This window comes from Poromitra crassiceps (assembly GCF_964638095.1).
Source record: "Poromitra crassiceps genome assembly, chromosome: 4".
Lineage (NCBI taxonomy): Eukaryota > Metazoa > Chordata > Actinopteri > Beryciformes > Melamphaidae > Poromitra > Poromitra crassiceps.
In genome coordinates this window covers 66,673,066-66,696,459 of record NC_139626.1, presented here as the reverse complement: position 1 = coordinate 66,696,459, position 23,394 = coordinate 66,673,066, and the positions used below count along the sequence as shown (strand labels likewise).

Here is a 23,394-nt window from a genome sequence, read left to right as displayed (position 1 = left end):
CATTGGCCTGCCATGCCTTTGACTAAATTTGTTTCATTCTAATACTTTGAAGCATCATTTTCAAATGTTTTAGTCTACATCAGGGGTGCCCAAATTCTTTCCCATGAAGGGCCAAAACTCAATCTGGGTGGAGGGCCGAGGGCCAAAAATAAACGTTGTGGAATTACATTAAAATGTATTGTGTTTTATAGAAAATTAACATTCTAAATCTAAAATAACATTTCAATATAATAATCTACTTTTTATCTGTTCGGTAATTGTAATAATTTGCAAATGGTTATATCTATTTAAAAAAACATCTGCATTTGTGGGGAGCTTAAACATTTAATCAGTAAACACCCCGTTAAAAACAGTTGTATTTTCCACCTTTGTAATCAAGAGAGAAATTTGACTTAATTCACAACTTGAAAAATCCTCAAGGTACTTTGAAAATCAGCTTTATTGTCCATCTTTTGTAAACAATTTGCCATGGCAATTTGCAGGGATGCAATCTGAGGAGTGAACACAGTATATCCGCAGCCACATTCAGACACTGTTTCACAAAGTCACCACATGAAAAAGCTCGTCCACCCTTTGCAATCAGTGCAGATATCTGAAAACTTGCCCGAGTTGCATTCTGGATAAAAAATCAGGGGGGGAAACAACTGGGCCTATTTTCAGGAAACTTGGTGGAAGGTTGTAACTAGGGATAGGAAGGTCGTAGAGCAGGGACGGGCAACTTTGATGATAGAGAGGGCCACACGCCTCTCTACCAGAGGGCCAGATTGTAATCGTGCACTTCCACCAGTAGCCTACTGTAACACCATCACTCCCAAATATAGCTACTCATTTGATGAAAAGGACTAGTAATCAAAGTTTATTATACCAACATTTGTGTAGTCGCAGACTGTAGTTCAATCATGGAAGACCAAATAAGGCATTAATAGAGCACCCCATGCTGTCATAACCCTCAGCCCAAATGACGTCACTAAATGACGTCTCCATCTCTGACGTCACCTTCTCCATGACGTCACCTTTGCAGTGTGACGTCAGTTGCCCGAATGACGTCAGTTATGACATCATAAATGCCCTTCTCCTGGTACTATATAAAGCCCCCATCACCACAGCTTAAATCACACTTGTGCAGTCATCACTCACCTCGTGTCAGCATCACGCATTCATCCAGCATCTCCAGAGCAAGAAGCTTCATCCCACCACCTCCCCAGATCACCACCAATGTTATGACTCCTGTTGGAAACAGATCCCCTTAAAGGGGATGTCCTATCTCATACAGCACTGACGCCCCTCTCTCATAAGCAAGAGGAGCGTCACATCATGGGGGATGTCCTATCTCATACAGCACTGACGCCCCTCTCTCATAAGCAAGAGGAGCGTCACATCATGGAGTCATACGCCATACTCAAACTGTCTATTCTGATTCAATAAAGTTTGTTAAAATTATATTACGAGTCTCTCATGATTGAAATATTTTTCATATTAATATGTTGTAATTCTTCCATTCAGATGACACCAGAAATGACACCTCTAGCTTTAAAACAGCCCACTACAGCAATTTGATGGTGTACATCACCCAAATATGTGATATTAATCAGATTAGTAATGTTATGTGCAATGTGCATCCTGGAAATAGTTTGATACAATAGCGTTAGCTCAAATGCTAATGTTAAAGAGTATGTGGATGGACAATGCTAACGCCATTAGCACCATGTTCTGGGTTGTACAGTAACATAAAAACAGATTTTGGTGGTCTAGCCTAACCTAACCAAAAACGTCCGCCTTGTAAAAAAGGTCAGGGCTTGAAGGGTGGGTACTAGGGGGAATGGCTAGGTGCAGAGCCGTGTAAGAAGAGTTGTGACATCTCCAGTCACTCCAATGGACCAGTTTTTTACTCTCAAGAGTTCCAGGAAGTAAGTAGCACTGCCGAGTTGCAGCAAAATAGACAGTTTGTGTTGTACTCTGAAAGTTGGTTTTTTTCTTGAATCAAATTGTACATTATCAGCCTTATTTTAGCATGCAAAAGTAGTGCAAAACCCATTCCTGGCTGTTCATTGGCTAATGAGTCTTGTTTGTTAAAACAATTCACGATTTTAGGAATGTTCTAGAAATACGTGACCATAACTTTAAACATGTTCAAGATATGAACACCCTGGAATTAAACGAAACCACCAGTCAAAAGTTGAAAAAGCTTTAATTCTAGACTTTTTAATTGAAGGAAAATTTCCTAAGTCATTTGTACGGCTGAGAGTGGCTGAGATGCTATAAAAGGGGGCGGGGCCTAATTGCAGATCTGATACACACACACACACACACACACACACACACACACACACACAGAAAGGCTAACCTAAGACAAAAGGTAACATTATTATTCATGCTAAACTTGTTGCACAAATAAATACTTCTCAGTATTTCTGTTCTCGGTGACTTCAAGAAAAATAAGTTAAAGTAATGCAAAAAATAAAAATGCTCCTGCATTAAAAAAAAAGGAAGTTGAGAATGGATTTAGATTCTTATATGAATTGATTCTTTCCCCCTCTGGCACCCCCAACAGCCTACCTACAGTAGTATAGGATGGGTCAAATGCAGGGGATATATTTCCCCAAATGGTTAATAAAGTATAAAATACCCCCCTCCCTCCGCTGACCACGGGACTGTAGCTTATATATCGATATGCAAATTATCACATGGTGTCATCTGCCACTTCTAGTCATTTTCTGAATGACCAATAGCTACAGTGCACTTTCTTTGTTACAGTATCAGCAACACTGCCAGCTAGAAACATCAGTTTGCTCCAGACCGGTGCAGAAATTCGTTGACCCGTAGAAATAACCAGACCAGATGCAGTTAAGTGATGTCCAGAAATATTTATTACTCTGTTCAAATAAATATACTCAACAAGTAACACACATCAGTATGGGTGCAACCATATAATATCCATATAGATTTGAAAGAAAAAAGAAATAAACTTTCGTCTTTGTACAGGTTGATGTGAAGCTGAAGAGCGGAGAATTGAAGTTTTTTTTTTTTTTTCAAGTTTAAGGCCGACCATGGATGTGCTGTCAGCCTGCAGGCTCAGAGGACACGCGTGCACACGGCCAATCACATGTGCTGTCAGCCTGCAGGCTCAGAGGACACGCGTGCACACAGCCAATCACATGTGCTGTCAGCATGTAGGCTCAGAGGACACGCGTGCACACAGCCAATCACATGTGCTGTCAGCCTGCAGGCTCAGAGGACACGCGTGCACACAGCCAATCACATGTGCTGTCAGCATGTAGGCTCAGAGGACACGCGTGCACACAGCCAATCACATGTGCTGTCAGCCTGCAGGCTCAGAGGACACGCGTGCACACAGCCAATCACATGTGCTGTCAGCCTGCAGGCTCAGAGGACACGCGTGCACACAGCCAATCACATGTGCTGTCAGCCTGCAGGCTCAGAGGACACGCGTGCACACAGCCAATCTCACACACTTTACACTTTCTTTCTCACGTAGATGAAAAGCACACGCACAAACACTGTTTTGTGTTCTAACTTGCATACGCAAACAGAAACCTGCCACACACACACTTAGCCTCATGCACACAAACACACTCTTTCTATCTCAAGCTGATATCCTATGTGTTAGAAGGCCCACATCTTCAGGACCACAACGGAAATAAGTTTGGCGACTTTATTGTGATATCCTGACAAATTATTTGATGCTGTATGCTTGTTGGTGTATTGTGTTTTTTAACTTGTCAAATAAATTAATTCATTAATTCGTTCATCTGAGCGATATGAGTGTAACCCAAATGTCTATCTTTTCTATGCTCAAAGCATATCTAGTGCATGGTGTCTGCTCTGTGCAGAAGCAGCAAAATGTCAAGCTCGTCTACTAAAACGCCACATCATAACTCCAAAGCATACTGACAAGATGATCAAAGAATAATTAAAATCAAAACATAAACACCTCCTGGAAGGGTTTAACACACACACACACACACACACACACACACACACACACACACACACACACACACAAAATAGTACAGCGTAGGCAACATAAAATTCTTTGGTCCACTTCATCATCCTATAGATGAATAGTTTTGCTAACGAGCAGGAGAAATATCCAGCTGAGAGACTGGACAGGAATGACCAATTAAGGGATCCATATGAAATGACCAGCTGGTATCTGGGTAGTGTTGAGGGCAGATGGGGTACGAGTCCTGGTCACTGCAACTAGTGCTTCCTCTGGTCGCTCGGGGCCCTGTTCGGTGGGGAGGGGAACTGGGGGGGAATAAGCGTGATCCTCGCACGCGCTAACGTCCTGCCGGTGATACTCCTCGCTGTCAGGTGGAAAGAAGTGGCTGGCAACTAGTCTGCACATGTATCGGAGGAAGCATGGTGCTAGTCTACAACTCTCCCCAGCTCAGCAGAGGGGGTGGAGCAACGACCGGGACAGCAGCATACAATTGGGGAGAAAATGGGAGAAAAAAACAGAAAAAAATTATTAAAAAAAGAAAGAAAAAGTGAGGCGTTCATTGTCTCCAACTTAAAGTAACTTAACTTAAAGTTCAGCATGTCACCAAACTGGACAGTGGACATGGTCGTATCCTTTGCTTGTTTCATGTTGCTCATTGATCACGATACAGATTATAGGAAGGGATGCGGGATGATATCAGCGTTTCATTACTCATCAGTATCGATGATGTCGGCATGTCATGGGTATCGGCTGACAAAAGCTTTAAAATGAAATATCACATCGGCCTGAAAGGAACATTTCTGCCCATATGACAGGCCGATAAACTGATGCTTTAAAAGGGATACGACAACTTTTTGGGAGTTTCGGCCATTTGTCATATCGCCCACCCACACATTCTTTACAGTCACTCTCCATACAGGATACAGTGAGCTACACTCGTCCAGTTACTTAGTATTGGAGGAAACGCTACAGCCGCTCAAAGTCACCAAAAACACACATTTCTCTATGTACTGCACATGTTGTGACTCGGGTACTCGCCACACGATGAGATAATAATTCATTTACGTGAAACATCATTTCCGTATTAAATCCCCACACCGAGTTACTTCCTTGTTTGCCTGTACACATCCGCTGTGTGTTTTAGGTGACTTTGAGCGGCTGTACCGTGTCCTCCAATACTAACTAACTGGACGAGTGTAGCTCACTGTATACTGTGTGGAGAGTGACGGTAAAGGTATTGTGTATCTAGGTTATGTATGTGCGATATGGAAAATGGACTAAACTCCCCAAAAGATGGCGTATCCCTTTAATTATGCACAAATGCTCGATGCTCGACTTGATTCTCGACATCATGTCCCCGGTGCAAGGGTTCGTGCGAAGCTACCTGTATTGTCAGAACTGTCTCAGGGAGAGCATCATAGACTGTTTAGTAGGATGAATCTTAGTTTTGTTTGAAAAGAAAATGTGACCCAAAAAAAAAATATATATATATATATATATATATATATATATATATATATATATATATATCTATATGGCATGTTTTACATAATCTAAGTTGAAGTAGTTTTCTTATTTCTCTGCCCAGTGAATGTGTACATTTTGAAAAGCATCGTTTGTATGCATCTGCCAGTGGGCCATCACGATAAGAATAGGCATAATAATGCCTAATGAGACTTGATGTTCTCTGAAATTAGGTGGCAATCTGCCAAGAGTTGGAAAATATCAGCAAAAATAGATATTTTTTGTCCACCAGATCAAGCTTCCAGGACGGCGGCCATCTTGCTGTGACCCATTGGACTAGCTTCTGTAGCCTATAAAAGGACCCACAGCACATCACTGAGCTGAGAGGTTTTACAGCAGGAACCAAAGCAACTTCTCTGTCTCCTTGCTGCCATGGATTGCTAACAAGCTAACATGCTAATGTCGACGAGAAGAGCTACGTTAGCCACGTCGCCTATTGAGCTAGAGAGAGAAGAACAGTCTGATGAAGCTACGTTAGCCTCGTCGGTAACGGAGCTAGAGAGAGAAGTACAGTCTGTAATGAAGCTACGTTAGCCTCGTCGCTAACGGAGCTAGAGAGAGAAGTACAGTCTGTAATGAAGCTACGTCAGCCTCGTCGCTAACGGAGCTAGAGAGAGAAGTACAGTCTGATGAAGCTACGTTAGCCTCGTCGCTAACGGAGCTAGAGAGAGAAGTACAGTCTGATGAAGCTACGTTAGCCTCGTCGCTAACGGAGCTAGAGAGAGAAGTACAGTCTGATGAAGCTACGTTAGCCTCGTCGCTAACGGAGTTAGAGAGAGAAGTACAGTCTGATGAAGCTACGTTAACCTCATCTCTCTAACCACAAGGTCACCCGTCCACTGCCCACTATGCCTCTCTTTCACACAGTCATATGAGGAACCTACTTTAACATGATTGTAAATGCACAATGTATACGACGTCTGACTGAGGCAACAATTACTTTCAAGGGAACCCAATGGCTCCAAGTTATCACGTTTCAACTAATCTGGTCTGATTAATTTGAGGCTTTAAGACAAAATGGCCAAAAGCTAAAATAATAACAAAAACTGAGTGGCGTTTTTGCAAACAAACAGCAGCAACTAGAGAGACAGACAGACTCTCAGATTCTCACACACAAACACAGAAGAGGGAAATGCAAACTGCTGCTATTAAGCTAAATATGGAATCTATTATAGTCCACTGTCAATAGCTGAAACTGCTGACACACACACACACACACACACACACACACACACACACACACACACACACACAATGTAGCTTACTGACAGATTAGCCTGAGATGCTAAACAGAAGCAGGTTGGTCCAGATGGTCTGGCATCAAACATCATTCTCCCTACAGAGGGAGAACACAGCAGACTATAGACTGAGTGTCCATATTATATAAAGCACCGCAGGGATGACATTTTTGTAGGCTTAACCAGAAAGCGTCGCCATTTTGGTTTGTCAGGGGAAAAGTCTATGGGCTTTTAGAAAGGTGATTTCACTTAAATGCATAAAATAAGGTCTGTGGTTAAGAAAAGTTTATGGGAACGTGAATTTGGGTTCAGCAGGATAATCTTCACAAACGTTAATCACTTTCATGCCTTTTGAAGCGTTTCCTAAAAATATCATTAAAAAAAACGCATTTACGTTCTAAAGGTCCTTACACATCGGGAGCGTTTTTTTCATGCGATTAATTCGCACGTCAATAATATTTTCCGAACCTATATCAGTCAATGCAACCGTGCATACCAACGGCGAAATTTCGCTGAGCGTTATTGCAGTGTTTATTTTTTCGAACCACGGTCGATTTTTCTGAAATTTGCTTCCAACGTGTACACATCTGTGGCTGTGATTGACAGGTGGGTCAAAACTCGCATCGCAATTTCGTGCCATATATTCGCATCGCTCTTGTTGTGTAAGGACCTTAAAAGTCATGAAAGTTATTCATGTTTGTGAAGATTATCCTGCTGAAACCAAATTCGCGCTCCCATAAACTTTTGTTAACCACAGACCAAATGCATTTAAGTGAAATCCTCATTCTAAAACCCCATTCACTTTTTCACTTACGAACCCGGAAGTATACTTCCGGACTCATTCCTGCGGCGCTCTATAGCGCGCGCGCGCGCGTGTGTGTGTTTGTGTGTGTGTGCGTGCGTGTGTGTTGCCTGTAGCAGTTTTTGTGAGGAGAGATAAAAAGCGGATTACGTCACAACGTTAGCTTAGCAGCTGCTAGCTTAGCTCTCAGCTTGTTAGCTCTTGTAGCAGACAATACAGTATTGTTGAACAAGCAAACGCTTACCAGATATTTTCAATACATGTCGGGTATCCAAACTGCCTTTATGATCGCTGTTAAATTAACGTAAAGTCACTGATTACAACATCGTATTTCTCCACCGCCACTTTCACTCTCTTCCTATTTGTTGTTTGTTGTTGCTATGGGAAACAGCCAGTGTCTCTGTGATTGGTTCATGTCACCCAACGCTTTTTTTTTTTTTTTTTTTACATTACAAGTTGAACATTTCTCAGCTTTCAAAGCGCTCCATCTAACTACTATAATAAGGCGGCCCGGTCTCGCAGAGCACAATTGCTCAACTGCGCATGATGAGCGAAGCTTGCTAGCTGCGTGCACGAGCGCGTGAAGCGTGCGAGGCACGCTAGTTGCTAGTTGCTTTTACTGAGGAAGGTGCTCAGAGGAAAAGGATATATAGGACACTCAGGCTAAGAAAACAGAAGAAAAGCGCACGACACGCAGCAGAGTCCTGCACCTGCGCGGTTCACACAGCAGAGGGCAATCTGAGCAGACGAGCTCCGTCCAGACTCCTCTGCTAACGGCCGGGTTCTGCCTGGGCAAAGAGTTCTTACAAGTCCTGATCCATCCAAATCTGCTCCTCACAAGCGGTCAAATCCAATGTGATGCATGTAGAGGCTGTGGTCAGAGAAGACAGGAACATTTAGACTTGAACAGTGGAGTTTCCCCCATCTGCTTTACCTCAAACACGTTGGTTTCCTTTATGCCCTGCTCCTTTACAAACTGCCCGTCCTCCGGATCCAGGATCTGAACACATGATACAGGACATGCTAATCTGTTAGCAGGCTAGCATCAGTCCATCCAGTCACTGAGGGCTTTGGTCACTTCTATCAGCAACATCCATACGGTTAGAAAGTCACCAACACATTCAGTCAACCTGGAACTTCTCCATGTCCGCTTCTTGAGACTCAAACCAAAGATATAAACAAAAATATTATGTTGAGATTCTTTTTAAAGGTGCCAAAACAAAGGAATCAAAAATGTTGTGGTCAAAAGAGTTTTGGTTTAGTCACCTGCTGACCATTTTGACAAAAATAGAGAGAGAGAGAGAGAGAGAGAGAGAGAGTGGGGCAAGGGGGGTGTCTCTGGATGATTCATGACTTTAAGTCCATTTGACAAAAGCAATAGGCTGAAAGTTAGCGCTCAAGATCTTTGAGACCTTTCAAAAAAGTAGGGGTGGTGTTACAGGAAAACAGAGGTTTAACTGGGTGGGTGGGTTCAGTGTTGATCCAGATGTCCCTGAAGAAGGCCTTATTCTGGGCTAGGATAAGACTATTGCAGTTCCCTGTGGGCTGGTGCCACCTGCTGGCCGGGAGGAGCGGCTGTTACCTCTTCTCCTTCAACAGAGAGCGGAATGTGTGCAGCTGCTGTATGCTGGTGGACAACCTGAGAGAGAGAGAGGAGGGAGAGAGAGAGGGTGGGAGGATGGGAGAGAAAGAGAGAAACATGTAACAAAACAACTGTCACATTTGAAGTATACAGAAATAACTGATAGTTGCGATAGGATCATCGTGTGAACTAGGGCTGCACGATGAATCGTACTTTCATCGTCATCGCAATATGAACATATTGCAATAAAACACATCGCAGACTTCCTGAAATGCAACGAATAACAAAAATCATTTTATTTACACGCACCCTGCATTCACACTCAGAATGTGATGGTTTTGTATTGTGTTGTAAATCCAGCGCACCCCTTTCCCTTGCAGCGGTGCACTCTGCCCCTCCTCCAAAGCCCAAACAGGCTGTGTGTAGTTTCAGCTTCAGCTTGAGTCGCTCACAGAGAGTAATTCACCATGAAAACTAACATTAAAATAATGAAGTTTGACTGAGCTCCCAGGCACTTATATGCACTTAACTTAACTAGCTATCCTGTGTGCACAAAGTCTCCCAATTGACCGGTCAGTTCAGAGACATTTGATTAACCCTAACCCTAACCCTATCTGCTAACCCTAAACCAAAATCTGCTAACCCTAACCCAAAAACCTACAATCTGCTAACGCTAACGCAAAAACCTACAATCTGCTAACCCTAACCCAAAAACCTACAATCTGCTAACGCTAACGCAAAAACCTACAATCTGCTAACCCTAAACCTAACCCAAAAACCTACAATCTGCTAACCCTAACCCAAAAACCTACAATCTGCTAACCCTAACCCAAAAACCTACAATCTGCGACATAAAGATGAATATTATTAATGATAATGAGGATAATGATTAATGTCCGTTTATTAACTGGCCCCTGGCCTCTTGTCATTTTGCAAAAGTGGCCCCCCGGCCAAAGCCAGTTGAGTATCACTGGCGCGTGATTTCTATTCGCACATAGGATAAGCAATAACCACGCCCTGTGGCGCCGGGATTGGCCAGGAGCAACACTGGAGGGCACGCAGCCCAGCGATTTCATGAACCAACTGAATAGCTCTTGAGAAGGGACAGCGATTTCGAGAGCGGACATTGAAATGAATTATGGTCACCTACCTTCCTTAGCATAGTAATAATAATAATAAGCATAATAATTGTAATCTACACAATGTACACAATCTACAAAAACATGCAATAATATAAACGGTGTTGTGTTCACGTTCATCATAGCTCATATAATATAATGTATCATATCGTTAATTTCAAGCTCAATTCTTACCCAGAGAAAAGGTACAGCACTGAAAATGTAACAAGCAATAGTTTTTTAAACATCTTTATTTTAAAATATGAAAAAACCCAGGTGCTTTAGTCCCAAGCTTCAATGCTCCTGGCCAATCCCGGCGCCACAGGGCGTGGTTAGTGCTTATCCTATGTGCGAGTAGAAATCACGCATCACTCGCATAGGCTATAGACCAGTGATACTCAACTGGCGGCCCGCGGGCGCCCCCTATGTAGCCCGCGATGGAATTGCAATTTGTTTTTGTTTTTTTGTTTTTTACAGTGCACCTGAACGCAACATGCAAGATACCCGCTGAATAAGTGTCAAAATGTTCATGTCATTCTGGCCAATACTCCACTTCTGTTATAGCATTTCAGTCTGGAATATGGAATATCTTTCAATAATCTATGATTTAGCTGCTAAATTGTCAAATACAGCCGTCTGCTCGCTACCCAGGCACTTATGTATGTACTTATATCTAACTATCCGGTGTGCACAACATTGTCAGACTAAACTCCGGCTGACACCACAAAAACCTACAATCCGCTATAGAAAAATGTATATTGATTGTTTATTAACTGGCCCCTGGCCTTCTATCATTTCACGAAAGTGGCCCCCGGGCAAAGCAAGTTGAGTATCCCTGCTATAGACAAATGGAAGTTGGAAACCCTCATTAGTGTCTTGCTTGCACCTGTGTTTACCCTGCCTTTTCGACACAAAATGGCCCCTGTGAAAAGGGTGTATTCAACGTTTGGGGTCTATGTTAGCAGTATTTACTTGATTTTCCTCATGTTGTGCAGTCTAAATCTGACTGATCGTCAAGTGCGTGAGTTCTAAGGATGCTACGGTGGGAAATCTTCCCACATCGACCGTCTAAAAAATATGGACAGCGTGACGTCACCCAGTGTTTTTTTTTACTCCTGTTTTGAAGCCTAATGTGGCCGTCGCCATCCTGGGTTTCTTGTGCAGCTCTCTCAAGACGAGGCATTTCCCAGAGCTGCAGCTCCCCCTGCTGTTGGTCCGTGATCTGCGAGCTGTGCGGTAGGGCTGTCCCGATGCGTCGACGTCATCAACTACATAGTTGCGTCGATTTGCATAATGTGCATCGATGCGTTGAAATTAAGTCAGATTAAGTGAAGCAAAGATAATTAATACACTAGATAGCTCCGACATGGGGGAAGAGACACACACATTCAGTGCCACAGCATCCCAGGAGGGAATTGAACCCAGGACTTTCTTGCTGTGAGGCAACAGCGCTACCACTGCACTAGGGCTGGGCGATATGACGATATATTTCGTCTGGACGAAATAAAATGTATTTCGTCTGATATGATGCTCTATCGTTTAGTAGGCTAAAGAACAGGGAGATGTTACCTCCAATCCGTCCGCCTAGCCTACCCAGGCATTTGCACTGTGTTAAGTTGATCTATATTTGCGTGTGTCCTCCTAACGTTAAACCTGGCAAAACATCTCCTCTCATCATCCCAAGGAAATCCCTTGAGGGCTGACAACAAAACGTCTATCGTTAGCTTTAGCTTTTAGCTTTCCCTGGGTGAGTTGTGTTGGTTAACGTTGTTCTTCTTCTTCTACCGTTTTATTCTTCTTCTACTGAACATGTAGGTATTTTGACGTTGACTAAACAAATACTGCCGCCTAGTGGCCGCTTTTAGATATGATTCCAAATTAGTGCTTAAATCAAACACATCAATAGCAAATGCTAGTGTCCTCTTTGAAAATCGAACTGGTGGTGTGGTTCAGTTTGTGTTTCATTCTACTGCCCTGCAACTAATTATTATTATTTGTGTTGTAAAGAATAGCCATGCTTATCTGTATTCTGAATGCATGTATCCTTTGTGAGGTTTGACAACATTTTAACGGGTTTAACTGCTACATAAATAAATGGCCATGTGGTCATTTTATATAAACTATAAATAGAATTTACAGAGAATATGCTATATCGTGATATATATCGGTATCGGGATATGAAATGACGTATATCGGGATATGAGATTTTGGTCATATCGCCCAGCCCTACACTGCACCACCGTGCCCGTAAAGCCCGGTACACACATAAAGATAATCCGGCTGATTTTGGCCCAATTTTCCCCCTTCCGACCAAGGACAGCAAACGCCCGATTAACTGATGGCTCTAAAGATGATCCTACAAGATGATCCTGTGGTGTGAGGTGTGTTAAGAGTCCATTTCTCCCCACCATCTGCTCGGAAAATGGTCAGGGCAGACCGTAAATATTAAACCTGTTCAATATTTACGATCAAAAGTCCTCGTGTGTGGGGAAAGCCGACAACTCCCGAGTCTATTTAACGTTTATTATAACGTTTATTGCGTTAATAGGCTAATAACATCAGCCATTAGCCATTTGAGAACCTCCAGCTCGCGCAGTAACATATACAGTCCATGTTCACGCCGTCTCCACCATTTTGTCCATAGTTTTTCCTTTCTTCTACTTTGGTATTTTTCAGTTAAAAATTAGACCCAAAACCACCATCATACACTCTTCCTGCATGTCCTCTTCCATGTTTGTTTACACTTGTTATTCTTCTTTTCGTTCTCCCTGGCAGTTTATATGCCCTGTCGCACATGGCTGCCTCCTACAGGTCAGTCAGGGTACTACGTTAGATCATGTTTGATCACGCAAGATTTCTGGCTTGGGGGACGAGACTCTAGACTGTCGTAGGACAGATATGTATTTATTATATACATATTATATTATGTATGTGGTGTGCTGCATTGGGAATATCGGAGCACACCACACACAATACGATCAAAACTGTTCAATCCATGATTTTTTATCTTCATGTGTGGGGTCTCTCACAGATAAAAAAATCTGTTAAGATTTAGAAAATCTTTATGTGTGTACCAGGCTTAAGGCAGTCGTCTAGTCTTTGCTCCTCTCCGACACAGCGTCAGAGAAAAACTGTGAAAGCAAGTGTGTGCAGTGTGTTCAGAAATGTTGACCCTACCTGCTAAAGCCGTTGAGTAAGGCCACAATCTCCTGTCGGGTCAGCTGGAAGCCTTTGGAGGGACTGTGTTCAGGGAGGTTCTTGATCTCCTTCTCAGAGAACAGGATCTTCAGAGCCGTGCCCAGGCCCTCAGTCTGACAACAACACACACACATCAGATCAACATCTCAGTGATCTTGTTTAACACATCTGCAGCTACTTCATTCTCCAAACAGAAGAAGATATTCTACCACCAACTGTTCTGGGCATTTCTTTCTTCTCAGGGTTCTTTAAATGGACAAATTCACCTCATGTTTCTTTCAAAATACAGAATATAACAATAGTTTTCTACCCCTTTTAGGGGACATTCAGACCAAAAACGTTTTGGGAGCTGCCAGCATCTTTCTGCAATTCATTCTCTATGTAAGGACGTGCTAAACGTGCTAAACGAACGCCCCTGGCGTTTAGCGCTGGTGGCGTCTTTTGTTTTTGGAGGAGCGCTATGGGCGTTTTAAAGCTGAAAAAAGTTTAGACATCAGAGGAAAAGTGCGCTGCTCGTCTTTTCCACTCCTCCCACCTTTTCTCCTCCCGAGGAATCCTCGACCTCCGCTGCTGCCAGAATTGGCAATAATCTGTCTTTTATGTTGACAGTGAACAACATCAAACAGACAAAACCAGCTGGCTACCGTCTATGTGGTCGTTGTGCTGCTATCTGTACTGCACGCGACTGCACGGGGAAACAAAACGGAGTACAAAAAAACGCTCTGTGCGCTGTGTTTTGTGCACAATGGAAGCGCTTGTCAGTGAAAATTATTGATTGATTGATTGATCGATTGATTGTTGATGCCTTCCCCATCTGAGATATGCTATAGTTCCAAAACATAATTAAAAAACATCATTAAGATGAATCATCTCTGCTTGCTGAGCTTCAAAGGCCTTCAGGCATGTGAGGGAGAGAACGTCCAGGTCTGCTTGACCAGAGTGAGAGTTGAATCCTCCTGATGAGGTGATGGAACTTTACAGCAGACTCTGGAGGGTGGGGCCCAGCCACTGCTCGTTATAAGATATAGATATGAGTTAGCTTTTGGGGCACTTCTTCTGAAACTTCCAATCGAGTGTATCTCTCTGTATACAGACAGACCATTACTTGGAAATAAATCCTCCTTTGTTCATTTCAATGAGCGACTGATTAATTGTTTCAAACAACAAGCATTTTTTGCCATTACACGCTCTCGACATGATTTTCATAGCGTTCTGACTGACTGACTGCTTTTGGTGTGAATGTCCCCTTATCTGGCTCCCCTCTCATTTTCTCTCAATTGTACCATTTGGTGCCACTAGATGGGGCAACAATGTTCAAATATGACTGTGTGCAGAAGCATTTTGCATACTGCCAAGCCCTGTAATATGGAATAGACTTCAAATTAATTAAAATATTTGAAAAACTTAAATGTAGTAAAGGACCTCTATTGCCCAGCTGTCACTTCTTAGAAGTGTGTGTGTGTGTGTGTGTGTGTGTGTGTGTGTGTTTTCCAAACTACCAGACTATTCTGAAATGCAGAGTTAAACTATCATCATGAACAGAATTACATCAGACCAAGCAGCAGATTTTATGCAAATAAACTTATGATCATTGTGTGTCCAACCGATTTCATGTACTTGAAACAGAGTAGTTGGAATATCAATTCAAATGTACAGATATTTTGCTAAAACCCATTAGAGCAAACACACACACAGCCCAAAGTATAATAAGAGACAAACATGTCCTACCTGCAGTTTTCCCCAGACCCGACACTTGGAGCAGCCGACACAGTCCATGATCCGAGAGATGTTTTTAAAATGGAGGCGGAATTCCTCCTGGGAGAGAAGAAACGAAACGAAACGAGGATGGTCAGAACTTTGTGTTCACTGTGGAGACTGGAGATAAGTTCAGATATATTCCCTAACCCTCATACTGAGTACAGGCATACCTCATTCATACCTGCTGGCTTTCAGTTGCTAAAGTATGTTTATGACTTTTTCATATTGTCTGAAAGGATGAGACTTCTGGGTGTGGGAATAGGATGAATGTAAACATAAGCATCATCTTCAACCGCTTATCCGGCGTTGGGTCGTGGACGTAGCACTTCCAGCAGGGAACCCCAAACTTTCCTTTCCCTGGCCACATTAGCAAGCGCTGACTGGGGGTTCCCGAGGCGTTCCCAGGCCAACGTGGAGATCTCTCCACCTAGCCCTCTGTCTGCCCCGTTGTCTCCTCCCAGCTGGACGTGCCTGGAACACCTCCCTAGGGAGGCCACCAGGTGGCCTCCTCCTTACCAGATGCCCGAACCACCTCAACTGGCTCCTTTTTACACAAAGCAGCTGCTCTACTCCGAGTCCCTCACATATGAATGAGCTTCTCCCCTTATGCGATGCCCCCTTATGAGATGCCTCCACCCTCCTGACAAAACCCATTTCATCTGCTTGTATCCACAATCTTGTTCTTTTCGGTCATGAGCCAACTTTCATGACCATAGGTCAATGTAAACAACAATTTAAAAATGTCATTACAAAGTGACAAGAATATCATTTAGATGGAGTCAAGAGCTTGTGAAACTGTGATGGTCAAGAAGAGTCTCATTAGTGATTATTACTACAGCAGGATAACATGGAGCTGATATCACCATTCATGTTCCTGACAGCAGAATAACATGGAGCTGATATCACCATTCATGTTCCTGACAGAATAACATGGAGCTGATATCATCATTCATGTTCCTGACAGAATAACATGGAGCTGATATCATCATTCATGTTCCTGACAGAATAACATGGAGCTGATATCACCATTCATGTTCCTGACAGCAGAATAACATGGAGCTGATATCACCATTCATGTTCCTGACAGCAGAATAACATGGAGCTGATATCACCATTCATGTTCCTGACAGAATAACATGGAGCTGATATCACCATTCATGTTCCTGACAGCAGAATAACATGGAGCTGATATCACCATTCATGTTCCTGACAGCAGAATAACATGCAGCTGATATCACCATTCATGTTCCTGACAGAATAACATGGAGCCGATATCACCATTCATGTTCCTGACAGAATAACATGGAGCTGATATCACCATTCATGTTCCTGACAGAATAACATGAAGCTGATATCACCATTCATGTTCCTGACAGCAGAATAACATGGAGCTGATATCACCATTCATGTTCCTGACAGCAGAATAACATGTAGCTGATATCACCATTCATGTTCCTGACAGCAGAATAACATGTAGCTGATATCACCATTCATGTTCCTGATAGAATAACATGAAGCTGATATCACCATTCATGTTCCTGACAGCAGAATAACATGTAGCTGATATCACCATTCATGTTCCTGACAGAATAACATGGAGCTGATATCACCATTCATGTTCCTGACAGAATAACATGGAGCTGATATCACCATTCATGTTCGACAGAATAACATGGAGCTGATATCACCATTCATGTTCCTGACAGAATAACATGGAGCTGATATCACCATTCATGTTCCTGACAGAATAACATGGAGCTGATATCACCATTCATGTTCCTGACAGAATAACATGTAGCTGATATCACCATTCATGTTCCTGACAGAATAACATGGAGCTGATATCACCATTCATGTTCCTGACAGAATAACATGTAGCTGATATCACCATTCATGTTCCTGACAGAATAACATGGAGCTGATATCACCATTCATGTTCCTGACACACCATATACAGACTGTCACATTTTTGTCTTGCGCTGCATTGAATGTCAATATATTTTACAGTACATTGTCTCATCTATAGTGTGCTGCTGTTTAAATGACAGAAATACATCAACTTCCATACACTTCCTGTTTCCTGCCACGCTTCTATTGTATTTGAAGCGTTTTTCAGAGAGTCGGACATTGTGACAGCATCACACACACACACACACACACACACACACACACACACACACACACACACACACACACACACACACACGGAGCCAGTTTTACAGGCAGCCCTGGTTAATGAGAGGATTATGGAACAGGCTTAGTGTGCTTTTGTCATGCAGGCAGCACACACACACACACACACACACACACACACACACACACACGCACACACACACACACACACACACAGTGAAAGCATGTGAAGCTGATGAAAATAAAGCTCGTCTGCTTCACTGCTCAGGCACAGAGAACAGACAGACACCTGCTCCACCCCTCCACTACAAACCACACACAGAAACATATCAACCCTGCTGCCTCCTGCAAACACAACATGTCACACGACACTCTGCTGTGTGTTCACCTTTAATGATTTGGCTTCCAGCTTGTGGCCGGCGAACATGGACTTCTCGTCAAAGTGCATTGGGAAAGCTCTGCAAGACAAGTGACACTGTTAGTTTCATCCTTTGAAATGGCGTTAAAACAGTGTGTAAATGAGTCTTTTCAACAACACAATTTTAAGAAAACGCTTCAAAAGTCATCAAAGTGGTCCTCGTTTGTGAAGATTATCCTGCTGAACACAAGCTTCACTGTTTCATAAACTTTTGTTAACCACAGACCTTATTTCTTGCATTTAACCAAAATCCCCATACAAAAATGTAATTGACTTTTCCCCTTAGCTCATTGAGTGCCAGCCACTTTTGGAGAACGGATGCTCCCAGTGCCAGAGTTTCAGAGCGTTTTCAGTGATTTCTCGAGGCCCACAGAATATTGTGTGATATTACTATGTAAACACTGAACACGCACAAAGAACGATGAGACTCTATTCTATCATCTGCAAAAAAAAGTTTATTGATCCCATTTTCCGTTCTTTAGTTATGAGCCGGAGAAGATAGGCTGTTTTGAGCAAAAAGACACTTTTCAAATTAGAAGCTGAGTTATTCCGCCTTTTGTGAAATGCAGCATTTCAAGCACATTCACTGAGTCATCTGGTGGGCATCGGATATTCTGGCTTGCGTTTGTCAATCCTGTCCTGCTGCCTGGGTCTGTCTGGGTGTTGTGTGTGTGCTGCTCTGCGTGCCCCCTCCCCCCCCCCCCCCCCCGCCCCGCCTCGCCTCAACTGCACACTCCTCCTCCTGTCTGTGGTGGCTCTCTGCTGAGTTTGCTGTGCGCACAGTGAAGGGTGCTAGACATCCTGCTTTTTTACAGCGTTCCGCGTGTGTTTGTCACCGGCAACGATGCTTCCAGTTGGGAATAATAACAACTCCACGGTGTGGATGTGCGGATTTGCTGTCGCAACCGACACGGAGCGGCTCAATTGTGGGAGCAGATTGGCTGCTGCAGGCACAGCTGCAGTAACGTGCTTCAGCATATCGATGCATACGGATGCGATGCGATTTCCGTTTCCATAACGACTTCTTCTTTGTTTTTTCCTTGCCTTTCTGTTATGTGGAGAGCACTGTCGCCACCTAAGGGTTCTGTAAAATAGGTTAGACACATCCAATAGCTATAATATTTGTACATCAGAGGCAGAAGGCTTTGATCGACGCCCCACCGTCAAAAAACGCAATTGACGAACATGTCCGTCCTTGGCACTCTACGTTACTAATTGAAATGACGAACATGTCCGTCCTTGGCACTCAATGAGTTAGGAACCAGCATGGCTGTGATTTATTTTCATCCCTGCGGTACGCTATGTCCCAGACTGCAAAAGAGATTTGACAAGAAAGACATGGCCAAGAAAGCAGGAGCCGGTTGCACAAAGCACCTTAAGTTAAGTTGTCCATAAAATAAAATCGGTTGCACAAAACACCCTTTCCTTAAAGTTAAACATTTTAAGGAAAACGTGAGCACAAGATTTAAGGGTCTTTTGTGCAGCCGATTCTATTTTATGGACACCTTAACTCAGACTCTAAGGAAAATCTTAACTTAAGGTGCTTTGTGCAACCAGCCCCAGAACCTTAACACACATAACGTTACAGATCATGTAGCCTCCGCATACTACATGAACATAATAGTCTGTGCCACTTCACAGCCACACCTGCTGTTTTGAGCGGTGGTCTAGGGGGTCAGAACTTAATGACTGACAGGTCGTAGCATCAATGAGAGAGTGGTTCATTTTCAAAAGTCAAAAGAGTCAGGTTGGGTTGGTGCGCATCATCGCTTAAGTCTTTACCGCGTGGTGGCCCCAGGATTTCAGGGGAACCAATCACTGGCCAGGGTTCCGACACCAGTTTGGAGCTAGAAGTGTCCCAGATGTGTTATTATGGAACCCACCGCAGCTCCGGAAAAACCACGCCCTGTGCCCACCTACGCACCAGTCAATCGCTGGGATTGGCCAGGCGCCCATGCTCACGTGAGCCAATGGGACGAGGATTTATTTTTCCAGCTGCGCTTCCTTGACAAGTTGGCCTCGCCTGCATGAAAAGCTCCGCGGCGCGCGCGCTGCCAACATGGTTTCAAGTGGAAAAGAAAAACGGTTTTAATTAATTTTTGCTCCATCAAAACTTCTTAGCAAAACTAACACATTTAGATTGTTCTCATAGCGCAACTTTTTTCATCTTTTCTTAATCTGATTTGAGGCAATATGATCTTTCTCCTCAGAAATTCTGACTCCATGCCCCGTGAGAAAAATGTGCCGTTTGCCTGCATCAACCCCGAGAGTAATATCTCTGGGTTTCCTGTTTTGAAGGTCTACTATTTTAATATTGAGATCATGTACACAAGATTTTAAAATGTATTTAATACACAATTACGGGGTTTTAAGTCTGGCTGTTACGAGGTTTTAGACCAGGCTGTTACGTGGTTTAAGGGCTGTTATGTGGTTTTAGGTACGGCTGTTACGAGGTTTTACACCATGCTGTTACGTGGTTTTAGGTATGGCTGTTACAAGGTTTTAGACCAGGCTGTTACGTGGTTTTAGGTATGGCTGTTACGAAGTTTTAGACCAGGCTGTTACGTGGTTTTAGGTATGGCTGTTACAAGGTTTTAGACCAGGCTGTTACGTGGTTTTATGTATGGCTGTTACAAGGTTTTAGACCAGGCTGTTACGAGGTTTTACACCATGCTGTTACGTGGTTTTAGGTACTGTATGGCTGTTACGAGGTTTTACACCATGCTGTTACGTGGTTTTAGGTACTGTATGGCTGTTACGAGGTTTTACACCATGCTGTTACGTGGTTTTAGGTATGGCTGTTATGAGGTTTTAGACCAGGCTTTTACGAGGTTTTAGACCAGGCTGTTACGTGGCTTTAGGTCTGGCTTTTAGGTGGCTTTGGGTCTGGCTGTTACGTGGTTTTATTTCTGGCTATTTACGCTCTTACGTGGTTTTAGGTATGGCTGTTACATGCAGGTCAGTCTGACTGTTACGTGGTTTGGTTTTAGGGCTTTGTTTTCTGATTTCCCCCATTTTTCTCCCCAATTGTACTTCGCCAATTTCCCCCCTGCTGCCCCGGTCGCTGCTCCACCCTCTGCCGATCTGGGGAGAGCTGTAGACTAGCACCATGCTTCCTCCCTTCCAAGACATGGGCAGTTGCCAGCCGCTTCTTTTCACCTGAGAGCGGGAGCTTCACCGGCAGGACGTAGCACGTGGGAGGATCACGCTATTCCCACCAGTTCCCTTCCCCCTGAACAGTTGCTTTAGTTTAGTTACTTTAAATTCTCAAATTAATTTCAAAGCCTTGGTTTCATGAATGCTTCTTACTTGGTCTCGTTGAAGACGCGCAGCAGCAGCTCCTTGGTGGCTGCGTCCTCCTGGCTGCTCCCGGTGTACAGGTTGATGAAGGCGCGTTCGAAGTAGGGTGCCACCTTGGAGAGCGCCCGCAGCTCGATCAGGTACAGGAAGTACAGGTTCTTTAGCCGCCGCGTGCCCTCGCCCTTCGTCTCCGCCGGGTCGAAGCGCTGACGGAACTCCTGCACGTTGGGGCCCCACACCGACTTGCCCCAGCCCTCTGAGGAGGCCAGGAACAACACCACCATTTTACTCCATAACACAGTACTACACCAGTACAGCTTTACATTTGAGGGACATTTATCCAAGGCTCTTATCCAGACACCTTAAGTATTTTTGGCCCCTCAGTTGCAACACACAGCGTGAGCTTGACAACATCTGTGCTTGTTCCCTCTGTCATCATGCTTTTGCATTTCCTTCATTGACGTAGTTAGCCACTCGCTAGCTAGCGTTAGCTAAATTGTTAGCCTTGGTGCCTTGTAGTCAAGTGCGCATGCTCACAATGTGACCACTTGAATGCCAAGCATGTCGTGTACATGACTTACCAACTCGGAAAAAAACGAGTTCACGACTTCCACTTGAAGGCAACAATAAAACACCACTTTAGAGGGACTTTTCTAGCTCCTAATTCAGGATAGGTATTTTCCCAACACAAGAGTAACCTTTAGTGGGCCAGACATAAGTGTACATTGATTTGGTCAAACTTCTTGAAATGCCCCGAGGCGGTCATCACTAATTGTGAGCCAAAGTAGTATCAATCCTCCGTGAACTCTCCGTGAACTTTGCTCTGAAGCTACTAGCATGCTAACCCTCGGCCGCCTTACGTCACACTTCAGAGTTCCTATTGGTGGTGCCGTGCGAATGCAAACAGGGGAAGGTATGTCGTTCTCTGATGAGCTCCCCAGCGCTGCGGGCAGTTCCTCTCGGGGAGTCCGAAAACACCTATTGAGTCTGTACTGAAACGGCAGTCGGCTGAATTCACCTGACTGCAAGACCAATTTACCTTCAGGTATAATAAAGTGAAATGAAAAACGGAGAAGCAACTGGATTCGAGTGCAGCACAGAAAATATGCAGAAAATAGTGTGTGTGTGTGTGTGTGTGTGTGTGCGTGCGTGCGGTCTTACCGTCATGCAGGTACTCGGCACACAGGTGGATGTTGATGCTGCTGTGGAGGCCAGAGATGAGCCGGTAGAAAACCCTCTTCTCTAGACACAAGCCTGGAGAGACAGACAGACAGACAGACAGACAGACAGAGAGAGAGACGACAGACAGAGACAGATAGACCAAAGGAGAGACAAAGAGAGAGACACGGAGAGAGAGAAAGAGACAGACAGATTATTATTATTATTATTATTATAAAAAGAAAGTGGGTTGTGCTGTGATTCTGGGCCAAACTTAATTTAATTTGTTATAAATCATTCTTAAAGACGAGCTGAACGCCAAAATTACTTCTTTTTTATTTTACTTCACATACACGGGTATTCAGTGCACCTATTTATTAAGGTATGGCAAAAAAAAATCACAAAAATCAAATTTCTTTAGTTTTTCACACTTTTTCCACATAAAAAGTTGGCCGTCAGCCTGCACTATCAAATGTCTACCCCATTTCAACCAATCATATCACGACATGACAGCTGTCAATCAATCTTCCTTTTGAGGAGAAAATTCTGCAGGCAAATGGCCGCCTACTGCCTGTAACCTGGCAGAATTTCCAGCCCGTAAACTAACTAATCACTTGGCTAATAAGTATGTAGGCAGCACTCTTGTCTCGGCATGTCCGCACCGCTCCACACGGAAGCAGCCGGCTGCCTGGTTCTCCCGGAGCCCACTTGCGTAGCGCCAGAACACGCTCGATTTGGGGGCGGAACGTGCCAGGATTGGCCAACATGAACTCCAGTGCCCAGAACTGTCAAATCAAATCATCGACACGCTATGGCCCGCCTCACAACACTCTTTCATCTCAGGCAATATCTGTTTTCAGTCTGATACGACTCCGACCCTCGCTCCACTTGGGTTCAGCTCGCCTTTAATCATAGATTGGATTCTATAAACAGCAACAATTAGTTTGTCCTCCATCTCTATCCGGACAGGCAGAATTTGAAAGGAGATGTTTCATGATCGATCAAACAGGCCTTTTCTATTTGTTGATGCTTGCTCCAGCTGCCTGAAATTTGCATAAAGTACACTTGTCCTCTTGTAAAACACAAAATCACGCACTCTAAGCCAGCTCCATAGACTCCCATTATAAAGGATGAAAAAAAGTATAAAACTTAAAACTGCAATTTCTCAAAAAGTAAAAAAATAAAAAATAAAAAATAAAAT

The 23,394-nt window shown here is 43.6% G+C and overlaps 1 protein-coding gene across 1 annotated transcript in view; it reads right to left on the bottom strand.

The window, feature by feature from the left end:
* Positions 1 to 9,009: 9,009 nt before the first annotated feature.
* The window catches only part of LOC310775913 (ERO1-like protein beta), a gene marked incomplete at its 5' end in the record, with an annotated part of 64,451 nt that continues 50,066 nt past the window's right edge, over positions 9,010 to 23,394 (bottom strand). The window contains 6 exons of the mRNA XM_083636037.1: positions 9,010 to 9,167; positions 13,406 to 13,539; positions 15,155 to 15,241; positions 17,706 to 17,775; positions 21,045 to 21,291; positions 22,197 to 22,289. Coding sequence (XP_083492163.1) covers positions 9,107 to 9,167; positions 13,406 to 13,539; positions 15,155 to 15,241; positions 17,706 to 17,775; positions 21,045 to 21,291; positions 22,197 to 22,289 — 692 coding nt within the window. The 3' untranslated portion in view covers positions 9,010 to 9,106. The remainder of the gene's footprint in view (positions 9,168 to 13,405; positions 13,540 to 15,154; positions 15,242 to 17,705; positions 17,776 to 21,044; positions 21,292 to 22,196; positions 22,290 to 23,394) is intronic.